The sequence below is a fragment of the Dermacentor andersoni genome, chromosome 1, assembly GCF_023375885.2.
Source record: "Dermacentor andersoni chromosome 1, qqDerAnde1_hic_scaffold, whole genome shotgun sequence".
In the NCBI taxonomy this organism is placed as follows: Eukaryota; Metazoa; Arthropoda; class Arachnida; order Ixodida; family Ixodidae; genus Dermacentor; species Dermacentor andersoni.
In genome coordinates, this window is record NC_092814.1 from 119,176,065 (window position 1) to 119,191,323 (window position 15,259).

Genomic DNA, 15,259 nt, shown 5'->3' on the forward strand with positions numbered 1-15,259 from the left:
CCCTCGTAGATGGTAACATTTACTGGCATATGGAAAACCAGTCCGATTCTTGAAGCTAACTTTTACCAGCGCGAAGAAAATGAGACGAAGGCACAATGAGGGGACACTTACAGCAGGTCGACGACCATCTTTAAGAAGAGTTTTTCTGCGCACACAACCCTGGCAGCTAGCTGGCTGAGTGGCCAGCTCTTCCTCCCACCTGAAAAAGGAATACAAGATGAAGCACATAAGCCAAAAAATAAAAATATAGTACTAGTATAGTAAGGAGGCAGTCTGATCCAGCATTGTTAACAGATATTTCAACACATATTCTCAGTACAAGAATGCTTGTCTTGCACAATTATTGCTTTCAACTCTGATGAGTGCAACAGTGCCCTCAACACCGCATTTCCATCACAGTACATACCCAACCCAACCTAATATAGCTCCAAGTGAAGAAAACCAGAGATGCCAGGCCACATGAACACATAAGCCAGTTCATGGTGCCTCTTTTCTCTTCATTATTTAACAAGAAAGTGTTTTATGCAGGGGTCCACCATCAACTTCTTGTAACGGAAGTGACATCTGTGCGGATGCGTAAAATATGCTCTATCTTGACAGGGACGGCGCCACCATCTAGGAGCGGTGAAGCGAAGTACTGTATCATGACACTAACGAGTACTGACAGTGAGCGCTTCAGAAGGCTCAGTGCAGCAGGGGCTACAATGTGGTGCAGCCAGGTGTAGGCAGTGTAGGCCTTCTGCTGAGGTGACGACGCAGTTTTTACACATGGTTTGTCTTTCACATCAAATTAGCCTACGACGCCTCATCGCCTACAGAGTGCAGCTGCAACACGCAACAGCAGTACGCAGTACATGCAGTGAACTCTGCCACTCACATTCCTGAAGCTGAGCACTTTGCAACTCAACTGGCTGCCCAAGACACTATGGAGCCACACCAAAATGCTCGTACCTACGCCGAAGGTTCTCGGCAGCAGGACACCATGCGCTAAGCAAACCTGCAACACGGTCGCCGACTCGCAAATCGTGCATCTTTCACTGCAGCGGACTGTGAATTCACTAAGTGATTTACTAACAACTCGTTTGGTTTCACTTGTACAGTTTGTGAATGCCTGTGGTTCATGATGTATTTGCGCAGTGCTCTGGCATGTGCAATGAACAGCTTCTGTGAAGACGCATTTCACTTTCGTGCTAAAAAAAAAAATTTAATTATGGGGTTTCACGTGCCAAAACCACTTTCTGATTATGAGGCACGCCATAGTGGGGGACTACAGAAATTTAGACAACCTGGGGTTCTTTAACGCGCACCTAAATCGAAGTACACGGGTGTTTTCGCATTTCGCCCCCATCGAAATGCGGCCGCCGAGGCCGAGATTCGAACCCGCGACCTCATGCTTAGTAGCCCAACAGCATAGCCATCACTTTCGTGTTCTTCCGATTCTAGAAAGAGGGATCAACCATAATTTTTTTATTATTTTTAAAAAAATCTGTTTGAGGTTCAAATGGTGGTTTACACGGCATAGCGACTGACTGACGGCAGCCAACATTTTTACCCTACAACAGTTACACAAGCAAGCAACTGTGCCTTCAAGCTTTTTTTTACCTCTTGCCTTTATTGCAATAGCAATTATATGGACACTGAAGAAACGTTTGCGCTGTCACCACTGGCACCGCCACCATGCTGTCGCAGGTGTGACTGTGCATGTGCGGCTGGCTCGGTTCGCATGGCCAAGCGAGTACATGGTCTTGTCTAATTGCACATGCAACCCGCTGGTCATGTTAGAGGTCACATGATCTACTGTGGGTTCCAGGGTAGGCATGCTGGGGTGAGCTGAGAAGGCTTGATGCGGGCTTGTCTCCCCACATGCCCAGAGTTGAAGGTCACATGATTTGCTGAGTTTCAGAGGTGTGGAACAGTTGAAATGGTGAAGGGAGCGACAGCATGGAACGTTTGCTTTGGGACAAGCATGCATTTCCCACTCATATCACGCAAGTGCTGTGACCACGAGTGCTCGGGGTCATCAAGTACTCTGTTCATGTGCGTCTTTAGGCACGTGACACCACACGTGCTTAGTTAGTAAGCAAATGTTTACTGCTATTTATGGAAAAATTTCATTTTCTACTCATAAGCAGCACCATCTGAGCTGTTCCATGAACTACTTCTCAGATTTGTGTTCAGTGACATCAAACTAACCAGGTCATGAAACATCTACTGCATATGTACAACCATTTTCATGCATGCTATTCACCTGTAGTATTGTGCATTTGGTTGCTAAAGATAATTGTAATACTGAGGTTTTACGTGCCAAAACAATGATATCATGCTAATCAGCACAGAAGCTATAGTGGGGAACTCCAGATAAAATTTTGACTACCTAGGGTTCTTCAATGTGCACCCAATGCACGGTACAAGGGTGTTTTTGCATTTCGCCCCCGTGGAAATGCAGCTGCCATGTCCAGGATGTGTTGCCGCCGTGCTCTCGGGCTTAGCAGCGCAGCATCAAAGTCACTATGCCACTACGGCGGCACACTACAGATAGTAAATGGTAGCATTCATAGCCCAAGATAGTGGCTGCTTATAAAACTACGAGCCTTACTTTGTATGATAGTATACTTTGCTATCTCTGTCAATGCTTTGCCTTTCAGACTAAACTTTGGATAGAAAATTTTCTCGGCTCTTTCTTTTGGCCGAGAGAAAGACTGTACACGTATTATTGAAGAAAGACACAAAGAGCAAAAATAACTTTTCCATACATTCAGACCGTACATTCAGATGATGACATAGATCTAATGAATGAAACCGTAACTAGGTTGGCTTCAGAGGCAGCAATTGAAGTGGGAGGCAACAACCAGTATGCAAGCTCTCCCAAGTAACAAAAGATCTAATAAAGAAATGACAAAAAATGAAAGTGTCCAAGTCAAGAGATAAGATAGAATTTGCGGAACTGCCAAAACTGATCAACAAGGCGAAAATAAGTGATACTCGAAACTATAATGTGAGAAAGACTGAAGAAGCCGTAAAAAATGAACGCAGCCTGAAATCAATGAGAAAGAAACTTGGCATAGCACAAGCCAAGATGTATGCACTGAAAGATAAGCAGGGTAATATCATCAGCAATCTTGAAGATATAGTAAAAGCAGCGGAAGAATTCTATACTGACCTGTACAATACCCAGAGGAGTCAAGATACCTCCACTAGAAACAGTAATGAACAGGACACAGAAACTCCTCCTATAACTAGCAATGAGATCAGAAGGGCCTTGCAAGACATGAAACAAGCAAGAGCGGCAGGAGAAGATGCAATAACAGTCCATTTAATCAAAGGTGGACAAGACATAATGCTTGGAAAACTGGCGGCTCTTTATATGAAGTGTTTTTCGACTGCGAGGGTCCCAGAAAACTGGAAGAATGCAAACATTATACTAATCCATAAAAAGGGAGACGTTAAAGAATTGAAAAATTATAGGCCCATTAGCTTACTCCGAGTATTATATAAAATATTCACCAAAATAATCTCCAAGAGAATAAGGGCAACACTGGACCTTAGTCAACCAAGGGAACAGGCTGGCTTCAGGAAGGGATACTCTACAATGGATCACATCCATGTCATTAATCAGGTAATCGAGAAATCCACAGAGTACAATAAGCCTCTCTATATGGCTTTCATAGATTACGAAAAGGCATTTGATTCAGTAGAGATACCAGCAGTCATAGGGGCATTATGCAATCAAGGAGTACAGACCGCTTACATAAATACCTTGGAAAATATCCACAGAGATTCCACAGCTACCTTAATTCTACACAAGTAGGAAGATACCTATAAATAAAGAGGTCAGACAGGGAGGCACAATCTCTCCATTGCAATTCAATGCGTCTTTGGAAGAAGTATTCAAGCTATTAAACTGGGAAGGCTTAGGAGTATGTATCGACGGTGAATATCTCGGCAACCTTCGGTATGCCGACGACATTGTTCTATTCAGCAACACTGCAGACGAGTTACAACAAATGATTGAGGACCTCAAGAGAGAGAGTGTAAGAGTGGGGTTGAAGATTAATATGCGGAAAACAAAGATAATGATGAATAGCTGGGCAAAGGAACAAGAGTTCAGGATCGCCAGTCGGCCTCTAAAGTCTGTGAAGGAGTACTAATTTACCGAGGTCAATTAATCACAGGGACTCCTGATCATGAGAAGGAAATTCACAGAAGAATAAAAATGTGTTGGATCGCATACAGCAGACATTTCCAGCTCCTGACTGGATGCTTACCATTATCATTGAAAAGGAAGGTGTACAATCAGTGCATTTTACCAGTGCTGACATATGGGGCAGAGACATGGAGACTCACAAAGAAGCTTGAGAACAAGTTAAGGACCGTGCAAAGAGCGATAGAACGAAGATTGTTAGGCGTAACATTAAGAGACAAAAAGAGAGCGGTTTGGATCAGAGCAAACGGGTATAGACGAAATTCTAATTGACATCAAGAGAAAAAAATCGAGCTGGGCAGGTCATGTAATGCACCGGTTAGATAACCGTTGGAACATTAAGGTTACAGAATGGGTATCAAGAGAATGGAAACGCAATCGAGGATGACAGAAGACTTGGTGGAGTGATGAAATTAGGAAATTCGCGGGCGCTATTTGGAGTCTGTTGGCACAGGACAGGGGTAATTGGAGATCGCAGGGAGAGGCCTTCGTCCTTCAGTAGACATAAAGCAGGCTGATGATGATGATGACATTCAGACCACGTTCATGCACGTAAACTAGAAGAATGAATGGAATAGTTGGTAATGCAACGTTTGCCCATTTATCATCATCATCATCATCATCATCAGCCTGGTTACGCCCACTGCAGGGCAAAGGCCTCTCCCATACTTCTCTACATTTATTACATACATTTATTAAGTTGCAGACAAAACAACGAAGAAATTGACCTAGATCAAACACACCACATACCGTATTTACTTGCATAATGATCGCACTCTCGTAATGATCGCACCCCTTAATTTTGTTGTCAAAATTCTATCTTTTTTCTTTCCCGTGTAATGTTCGCACCCCGAACTTGCCGCAGCAATATGTTGTGTGCCAAGTCTAGCTAATGATGACCACGCTTACCATTTGTCGAATGCTGTCGAATGCTACGCAAACGACTCAAGACATATCAAGCAGTCTGCACGCACCAAACATTCTTAAGCAGATGCCCAATTTTATTCCTTTCATCACTTTCCACATTTCCATGAAGAAAAGAAAGCTAGAACCAAACTTGGCTTTATTATTTGTAGGCTTTATAATGGTTGCGGTCAACAACAAAAAAGGCGCCTTTAGACTCTTTTCGTCCGCACTAGTGGGCACGCAACAAATCGCAAGCGGCAACGATTGTAGCCACGTTTACACTGATGTTAGAAGTGTACCCTATTCATACGCCAATGCTTGTAACACAGCTAACATATTCGTCCACCCTTAGCGGAAACGTGCCATATTAGGATAGTAGTGAAGACATGCCGCAGTTTCCGCAGCACACCCGCCATGTGTTTCTATGTCACTGGCAGCTAAGCACGCCCATCTCTGTTTCTGTCCCCTCCAAGTGGACATGGCTACGTTATTGCCACAGACTTGCTGATATTAACGATATTATTCCTGACTGATATGGAATAAAGTGTTTCAATGTATGAAATGTACTCACGAAAAGAAAGAAATTGCATTCGGCGCGTTCAGCTTGCTCCGCCGGCTGCCATTTTTGTTTTGGTGTCCTGCACTGGTACAGTGGCAGCCGCCTGTTTGTTGACCTGTTGTCATCCCGCAGCAAATGCGAGATGGAAAGAAAATGCTTTCTTTTCGCGGGAAATTTAACCCGCGTAACGATCGCACCCCTGAATTTGCGGCAATTTTTTTTTACAAAAAAGTGTGATTATTACGCGAGTAGATACGGTAATCGGTTTGAAGTGACACAAATGCCAAGTAAATGGGAACACATACAAGGGCTCATACCAGAGAAACTCGGCCAACATGTTAAGAAAGGGATCTGAGTGTGAAAAAAGAAGTCACAGCTTCGCCCGACAGGCGAAGCATTAATTGTGATAGCAAATATGCTATATGAAGTGCTATATGACAGCTATATGAAATAAGGTTAGTAGTTTTATCAGCTGCATAAACTGCAATAAACATTCCCTTACTAACTAAATTAACAAGCACGTCATGTACGCACAGGCAAACACGAACACATCTCGCTTGATGACCATGAACACTTGGTCAGAATGCTGGCAGAATAAAGAGCAGTAGCAGTGGCGATCAAATTCCCCTTCAAATTTCTCTTCAACCTGAACTAGCAGGTTGCCTCCAAGATAGGACATGCACGGCCGCGCTCAGCCGCTGCAGCTGGAGTAGTTGAGGAGATCCGCACTAATGGCGAATTCCAGTGGGAGAACAAGAGCACTGAAAAGCACGCTGAAAGTGCTCTTTCCAGGCACGGCGTGTTTCAGTGGTCGAACAGGAGTGGGAGCGTTGTCATCCAGTGGTAGAACCAGAGCAGTTTCGCTGCGCCGAGAGCAGCTGGGAGCAGTCCGCACTGCTCTCGCCTGAAAAACGGAGTACGTAGAAAGTCACGTGATTCAAGCCGTCAGATGCGAACAATTCAACGACAGATACTGGCATTCCTAGTCCACCGTGCTTCTCGTCGGATGCGCGGAGGACAGCGGTAGCAAAGTGTCTTCACCTTGCTGAAGTGCTTGAGGCACTCGACGGCGAGAGCAGCGAAAGCTACTGTCACCGGATGCGTCGGCGTTGCACAAATGTATGTTATATGCGGCCACGAACCAGTGAACACCCGACGACCACAACACGATTACACATGTTTTGCCGCTCTCCCACAGAGAATGCTAGGACGTTGATTGCTTGTGTCACATGGTACATTTCACCTCACACGTACCCCTCCAACCTGCTCTCCGGATGTACGCCGCATTCCAGTGGCGGGCCAAGTGTTCCAGCTCTCACTGCGTTGCCACCCAACTTCGCACTGCACCGCCCTCTACCTCTGTTCTCCCAATGGAATTCGCCATAACGGCCCACCCCCTCCCACTTCTAGCATGCGCACATCTCCCTGTTGGTGCACACCCTCCCAGCCTTTCTCCCTTGTAAACACAAGAAGACACCGTCGCATCCCAAGCCACAATCCTTCTCGGATCACGCTCGCAAGCTTTCACTTGCACCAATAGCATATGGCGCACGGCCACAATGCACTTAAGACTTTATACGGAACATCATGGCGCCGACAACGCCAGCAGAAATTCGCCTGGAGTCAATATAATTGTTATTGTAATAAAAACACACACACAAAGGTGGAAGTCAACGAGGGCACACATCTGGCCTCCTTCATGTGCATGATTTGTTTTGCACTTAGATTCCTTTCTTTCTTTCTTTAACCAGCTCACCTAATAATGGCACTGTCAGGAACACACTTAATGCTAATCAGCATAGAAGCCATAGACTCTTGTTAAAGCTTATAGTTCTTTGCATATAGGGTGCACAATTAACAAAGTGTACCCAGGGCCTCACAAGACTGTTAAGTTTGCCGGTACAAAGCTCCCTATTCACCTGTACTCCCTCAAGCTAGCTTAACAGGACATGCAAGACTCATCTGCTTGTACTTACACTTGCAGGGAACCTTATTACTCGCACATACCAAGAACCAGACTAACTGCGAGTCTGCACGAGTCCAAGCGAGCATTCATGAGTTTGCCAAGCTGTGATGCAGATGCAAAGCATTGCTTTGTGCTGGGGAGCCTCTGGAACTCTTGAGCATGGGACTACTACCGAGCAATTCTATTTTTCGTGCTTCTTCCAAGTTTCAGCGAATGAGGTGCAGAGCCAAGAGCATCAATAGTTCTCCAAGAAATGTGCAGCACAGTGCTTCTGTGGAGCATCACACATTCTGGCCACCCAGTACTAACCCATAGAGTGGTGCCGGAGGCTCCCAAAGCTCCAGGGCTGCTGGCCGCCACAGAACAGTGCCGGCACCTTCAGCCACACTGTCATCCAGCAGCAGGCGACCCTTCTGCTCAGGGGCTGCAGCATCCCCCCATCCACTGTACGAAGAATTGCACAGGTACTAGTTAGAGCTTAAAGTCCACGCTAACTGAAAAAATGCAGTTCAGCTCTTTGGTCAGTCATAGCTTCTAAACAGTCCCATTGAATACACAGGACCAAAAAGACAAGGTAAATACAGTAGACTTCCACTAATTCAACCGTGATGGAACCATCTGAATTGATTGAATTATCTAGCAAGTTAAGAGGCAGAAAAAACATACAGACACACCGACACTTCATTTGGTCTTATTTAGCTACATAATGTACCCCTAAATCTAACGTGCTGTTTTATGGATTTGAAGTAGAAAATGTATGCCCACACCTAACGTACACCCAATTTTATGTATATAAAAAAGCATGCCTTCGATTCTGGCATTCAGAATAAAGATGAAAGCTGCAGCATTTGCCTTCATATAATGAAAATTTGCACCTAATGTTTATCGCCACTGCTTTCAGAAAGCTCTTTATCACTATAGGCCACATGTCATCTGCGTTGACCAGTCAAGTTTGAATTATCTGGCAAGGGCCAATTTCAAGATTGAAATAATGAACGTCTTAGCCCATATAAATCTATGAGCACCGCCTGGCATAAAATTAACTGAAAAATCAAACTAACCAGAGTCGAATAAACAAAAGTAGATTGTATAAGGTGCACTAGCAGCCCAAAGTTTATTCCTTGACTACACGAAATATACTAACTTACAAGCAAATCTGCATAAAATCTACTTTTCTTTCGTTTTTACCCCCTAAAACTTCTAGAGAAGCAATTATAATGCTCTGCATATGCCTAGGCAAAACTGAGTGCATCAAAACGATGGTGAGGACGTGCCTGTGAATCTGAATTTTCATGTCCTCCAAACTGCACACAGTGTGATGAGGCCACTCAGTGCAGCCCCAATGACTGGAGGGGATGCTACATGTTTTCAAATAAAATAAATATGCTGAGTAATCAGATCTCTACTCGACGACAGAATCTCCCAGCCAGCAGTCACAGTCGGGAAAGTCTGGTAGCATTCGCAAAGAAAGCTTCACATCAAAAAGTCTCAGTGCCATCTTTCATCCCTGCTGTATGTACAAATTAAAGAACTTCGTATCATTTTTCACAGTACTGGCAACTTCGACACTAATGCGCTGTTTCAATGTAGTAACAATATTTGCGCTGAAAGTTTTTTTCATTTTCTTATTTTCTTTTTTTTCCACACTACCTTTAAGTGCTGTTCAATTCCGCCAAAAATATATTGTGTATCTAGCTGCATTCATGGCCACTTGCGGTACAGGAGACTCCGAAACCACGATGTTAGAACCATTGAGAAATACTATGCATGCCACCTGCCACAATCATCAAAACCCGTATACTGCGGATAATTCAAGCATGTTCTCAGGCAGTTGAGATATACTAAATGGACTTAAACTGACTCTAGCGACGTGCTTCGCGCCTACTTTCTAGTGAGAGCCCCCCCCCCCCCCCCTCAAGAAAAGTTAATTGTAGCGCTAAAGGAAGAGAAAAAGTGACGAGAAGGTTTGCAGTAGCACGCAAACAATAAGAAAAAAAAAACATAACGACAATAGTTGCAAAGTTCACATACAGATTTTCATCAAGTAAAAAAGGTAGTAGTATGCTTCCAGTTACTTCTACATTTGCACTTATATTCGTTTTCGCAGGTTTCCCTTTGTATTCCTGTAGATCACAAGCATGTACTCGCAACTGTGAAAGGTTGTCGGTACGCCTTATTGGAGTTGGCGGCCGTAGTTGAAGGGAGAGACTTGATGTCATCGTCAGGAGATAGGCGAGCAGGATTTATTTACACTATTTACATTTGAACATGTGATACATTTACACAGTCTAGCGTGGCTCCCAAGTGGAGCACGCAAGAAGAAGCATACAGCAAACGAGCACACAGCTCACGAGTACATTTCGAGCACAGAGCACGACGACGAGCACACTCTAGCAGCCGACAACCGCTGCTTATAAGCACTCCCTTCGACGTCATCGTTCGATGTCATAGTAGACTACCCGCCTTTTGGAGGAGGAGGGCTCACACACACGTGCCGCACAGGTTTCAGTGCTCTCTCGAGGGCAGACGACCTTTGCAGCGCAGTCGTCATGGTATCCATTGTCCTGCATCCCCGTAGTCAGATGGTCACACCCGAACCCAGCCGGCACCTCTACATTCAAGAGCTGCCGTAGTCCGCAGTTCTCCAAAGGAAGTTCACGGTTGGTTAGCGCTGTCCTCGCTGGTTCTCTGAAGGGCGCCACCACCCCGGATTGATCGACGCACCTGTAGCGGGCTGAAATAGCTGCAGGCCGATCCTAACAGCTCCTCCATGGCCTGGAAAATCTCACCTGACTAGTGCTGGCAACCGCTGGGCAGGAAGAGAATGGCTGGCGAGCAAGACGATGGCTTTGCTCTCTGCAACCCCTGCACACTTGGAATGCCTTCAACCATCTCACAACAACTGGCACAGAAGAGTCTACCCGGCAACACAGACACCGCTCAGCGTTCAAACGCCCGGAATCTGCTGTTAACGTACCAGGCTTCCCATCAAAATTTCAATGCAAGCCACTCAACTGGGAGCCCCAAATTTTGCCCCAAAATTTCGTGCCGCCAAAGCGAGCGTTCACGTTCCCCTTGAGTTCGACCAAACCCGACCGTCGCGCTGCACAAGAGCAAAGGTTTACGCAGAATTAAACTGAAGGCTCTCAACTACCGATACCCAAACATAAGCAGCCCAACTTCACGAACAGCCTGTTCTTACCCTATCGCAGCGGCGTATTTATCACAGTACTGGTGCCACTGAACAGTCTGGTGAACTCCACAGGTACGTAATTACAATCGCGCTAGCTTTGTGGTCCCTATTCCGAATGCGTACTTGCGTCATACACAAAGTTTTCAACACGCTCACTCACATTTGTTCCTTTAGTCCACACAGGACATGTTCCTTAAACGAACAACCAAACTTGCGTAACTTACGCAACACAGAGGAACCTTTAAACAAATGCGTCTTCTAATAACTAGCTCCACACACGCTTACTAGAGAAGTCAGAACACGGCCGCCCTCAACACACACGAGCAACCCAGTCATAAACCTTCTGCTTCCTTCCGTCCGAACAGGACACTCGCTAATGGACGTAAGAGCTCTTCTCAGTGCAAAGCACGCACTTCCTGAAAACCTACGTGCTTAACCTTAGAAAATAAAAAAACACTTACAAAAAAAAAGGTTAACTAAAACACACACGCGTTACCATAGGCCTCTGAACGATAACCTTGACCTTCAGGTTACTCACACACACAAAAAAAAGAAATCCTATCTACTAATTAACTAATTCCTTGCGAGACTAAATGTTCTACCTAAACCTCATCTTTCAAATCTCGGAGCTTCTCAAACGAAAACACAAACAAAGCTCATACCTTACACATTGAAAGAAATTCTAGTCTTAAATAGCGAACATTTTCAAAATGTTCAAAAATAAAATAAAACAACATGTTTTACTTCTACGGAAGCTCTCTTGGCCTCCCATTTCAAACGCTTACAACTGACTCACTTTTGAGCTGTACTCTAGGTGGTCGCGGTTCGAAAGCTATTTTGGCTATCAAGGAACAAAAGGGCTGACTCACTATCAGCTCCTCCAAGACGCTACAGTCTCCAGCCAATTTGCGTCCTGGCGCCCCTCTTTCATCACAAACTCGACTGACCGCATCGCGACTCCCTACCACCTGGTCTCGTCTTGCCACCTTGCGCTTCTTTGTACTACACGCTGAACTTCGAAAAGGACGGACCGACAAGGAACATAACTGCCCCATGCCCTTTGTCCGCGTCTGTGCAGAACATGTTTCTCGGTCTCCTTTTGGCCGGTGGCTAAAACGTGCTTGATGCGCACACATCGTCAACGATGACCGCACCCTTCTTTTCTTCACGCTCTGCCTTTTTGCATTTGTCGCAGTCTTTGGCTGCGCTACATTAGCCACCGCATTCCGATCTTTAGCGCGCGTCTTTCTACGGCGCGTTTTCCTCGAATTCTCTTTCATGTCGCCTTCTTGCGCCTCGTGCTGGCCAGTACATATTTCGTCGGCCCGGATCGGTCTCTTACCCGCACAGTCCGAGTGATTCTTAACTAAATCACCCCTCTCTTGGTTACCTAGACTGGCGGAGAGCCGCACCGATCCCTGAACAATGCAGTTGTCTTCCCTTGAGCTACGGAGCTCGCCATCCTGAGAACTACTCTCAACTGTATCGTCCAGCTCGCACATCACTTCGGCACGCAGATCTGACTCGACATGGGTGCTCGTGTCTATCGGGCCAGCAGTACTCTTTACTTCGCTAGCAACCTCGCTAACATTACAAGCGACGCACACGCATGATAACTGTGCCAATTTGTTCGCAGCTGGCCTAGCTGTCTCTACAGTCCTCTGTTGGCACAGCACCTCATCGCTCTCACTCTGGCCTTTAACGGCCTCTGCTGCCACTAAGGCATCGTTAGCGACTAACACTTCGAGTTTACTAATGAATGTGCTGCTAATCTCGCAGGTGCTACTACTTTCCTAGGCTTTTGACTGAAATCTGCTGTCTACTTCCCGTTTTCGCTGCGTCCAGCCTACAGATTTCTCAAGACGCTGTTAACTTCCTGCGTTTAACTGCTGCAAATTTTATATCTGTTTGTTCAATGCTGCCATTTCTTTTTCAAGCTTTTGCTGTCTCTGCTCACACACTTGGCGTTCTTGCCTAATTGATTCCCTTTGCTGACTTACTTAGAATTCGTTTACCCATTTGTTCGATGAATTTCAAATCATTGCCACTTTGCAAAATGGTCTTACAAATCTCTGATTCCGTCAAGTCCTCCTCTACGTTTACCTCGATCTCTTCACACAACCACAACAGGTCAGCTCCCATCAAACACATCAGGACCATGGTCGCTACTTTAAGCTTTGGCTCTGCTGTCACGCAATACTTGCTGCGATACCCACGCAAATCAAAATACAAGTAAAAGATCCCCAGCGAATCAAATCCAAAAACACAGAGAAATTGAAGCCTGGTAAATCTTACAGCCAAAACCAAACGCTTACCCACTGAAGCAGCACCATATCACCAGTCCTTCTCCGCCGTATCCAGTCAGTTGCAAGAGGTGGTCAATCCCAAGTCGCCTCCAACTTGATCAGGATATCCGTCGGTCACCATGTGCCAACGTCCATCAGCTGCCGTTGCTGTCTTCAAGTTGAGGCCGATCTACGAGCCGTAGGCCGATCTCACCGCTGCCATTCAGTTGTTATGATTGGGGGTTCAATCCCACCGCTGCCACCAGTTATTGGAGTTGGCGGCCGTAGTTGAAGGGAGAGACTTGATGTCATTGTCAGGAGATAGGCGAGCAGGATTTATTTACATTATTTACATTTGAACATGGGATACATTTACATAGTCTAGCGTGGCTCCCAAATGGAGCACGCAAGACGAAGCATACAGCAAATGAGCACACAGCTCACGAGTACATTTCGAGCACAGAGCACGACGACGAGCACACTCTAGCAGCCGACAACCGCTGCTTATAAGCACTCCCTTCGACGTCATCGTTCGACGTCATAGTAGACTGCTCGCCTTTTGGAGGAGGAGGGCTCACACACACGTGCCGCACAGGTTTCAGTGCTCTCTCGAGGGCAGACGACCTTTGCAGCGCAGTCGTCGTGGTATCCATTGTCCTGTGTCCCCGTAGTCAGATGGTCACACCCGAACCCAGCCGGCGCCTCTACATTCCAGAGCTGCCGTAGTCCGCAGTTCTCCAAAGGAAGTTCACGGTTGGTTAGCGCTGTCCTCGCTGGTTCTCTGAAGGGCACCACCACCCCGGATTGATCGACGCACCTGCAGCGGGCTGAAATAGCTGCAGGCCGATCCTAACAGCCTGTAGGGTTTGCCTAGCTGAGTTCACAGCCGTCCGTGCAAGTGCGATTCCAGAACTACGAGGCCAGAACCGTTTAGAAAACATTCTATATTGAGTTACCCATCGTGATCAGGAAAAACACAGCTATCACAGATACATCAAATAAGTTATCAGGCACGTAAGGGCCCTCTGGGCTGTAAATGTTGGCAATAAGGCAGCGTCGCCGCCTACTGGATTATCTGACTGAGCTATGTGGAATGCTGGGTTGCCATAGTCAGAAGTTCGAATCCTTCTAGAAGTTTTTTTTTTTTAATTTGATGATGGTGAGTTTGAAATTCACCTCCTCCAGTGCACATCTGCAGGCTTGGAGTGACGCCTGACACTGGCAATAGATGCCGAGAGCGAGTGGGGCTATACTAATCCAGGTACAACCAAATTAGGAAGGCCCACTAAGCTTCAACAAAGACACTCCCTCACCAGAACAGGAATTGGCCTCCCTGGTGCAGTATTTGACCACTACCTCCACAATGATTGCTACAATTAACCCATGGCCCTCAGTCCCCAGCAGCTGCAGAGCACCTGACCAAGGCGGCGGTCAGACCTGTAACGCAGCAAAGGGTGCTAAGAATCTCTGGGTCTGGACAGGGCACCAATGGAAACTGACCCTGTCAACCTTTAATTGCTGAACTCTCGAGTGAGGCTAGCTTAGCAGGACTCTGAACAACTATCAAACATTGTTTGGGATATCATCGGGCTCAGTGAGATTAGAACTGGTGAGGCTTATACATTGCTGAATAACGGCCATGTCCTCTGCTATAGAGGTCTCCCAGATAAGAAACAATACGGGATAGGATTCCTAATCCATAAGGACATAGCGGGCAACATTGACGAATTCTACAGCATTCATGAGAGGGTAGCTGTAGTCGTAATCAAACTTAATAAGAGGTATAGATTAAAGGTAGTACAAGCCTATGCTCCAACATCCAGTCACGATGATGAGGAAGTAGATCAGTGTTATGAAGATGTTGAATTAGTGATGAGAAAAGTGCAAACTCAGTACACTGTAGTAATGGGCAACTTCGATGCAAAAGTAGGGAAAAAGCAGGCTGGTGAACAAGCAATTGGCAACTGTGGCGTCGATTCTAGGAATGCTAGAGGAGAGATGCTGGTAGAATTCACAGAAAGGAATAAGCTTCGAATAATGAACACCTTTTTCAGGAAGCGTATCAACAGAAAGTGCACCTGGAAAATCCCTAATGGTGAAACAAGAAATGAACTTGACTTCATACTTTCTGCTGATCCCAGCATAGTGC

At 45.9% G+C, this 15,259-nt stretch overlaps 1 protein-coding gene across 3 annotated transcripts in view; it reads right to left on the reverse strand.

Annotated features, from left to right (window-relative positions):
- LOC126545741 (ras-specific guanine nucleotide-releasing factor RalGPS1-like) overlaps positions 1-15,259 on the reverse strand; it is a 77,019-nt gene that overhangs the window by 17,373 nt on the left and 44,387 nt on the right. For 2 of the 3 annotated variants that reach the window (XM_050193700.3, XM_050193702.3), the window contains 2 exons: positions 7,942-8,076; positions 112-199 (listed from right to left, as the gene is read on the reverse strand). In XM_050193700.3, the coding sequence (XP_050049657.1) occupies positions 112-199; positions 7,942-8,076 (223 nt within the window). The remainder of the gene's footprint in view (positions 1-111; positions 200-7,941; positions 8,077-15,259) is intronic. The other variant, XM_055061952.2, reaches the window with a different exon arrangement.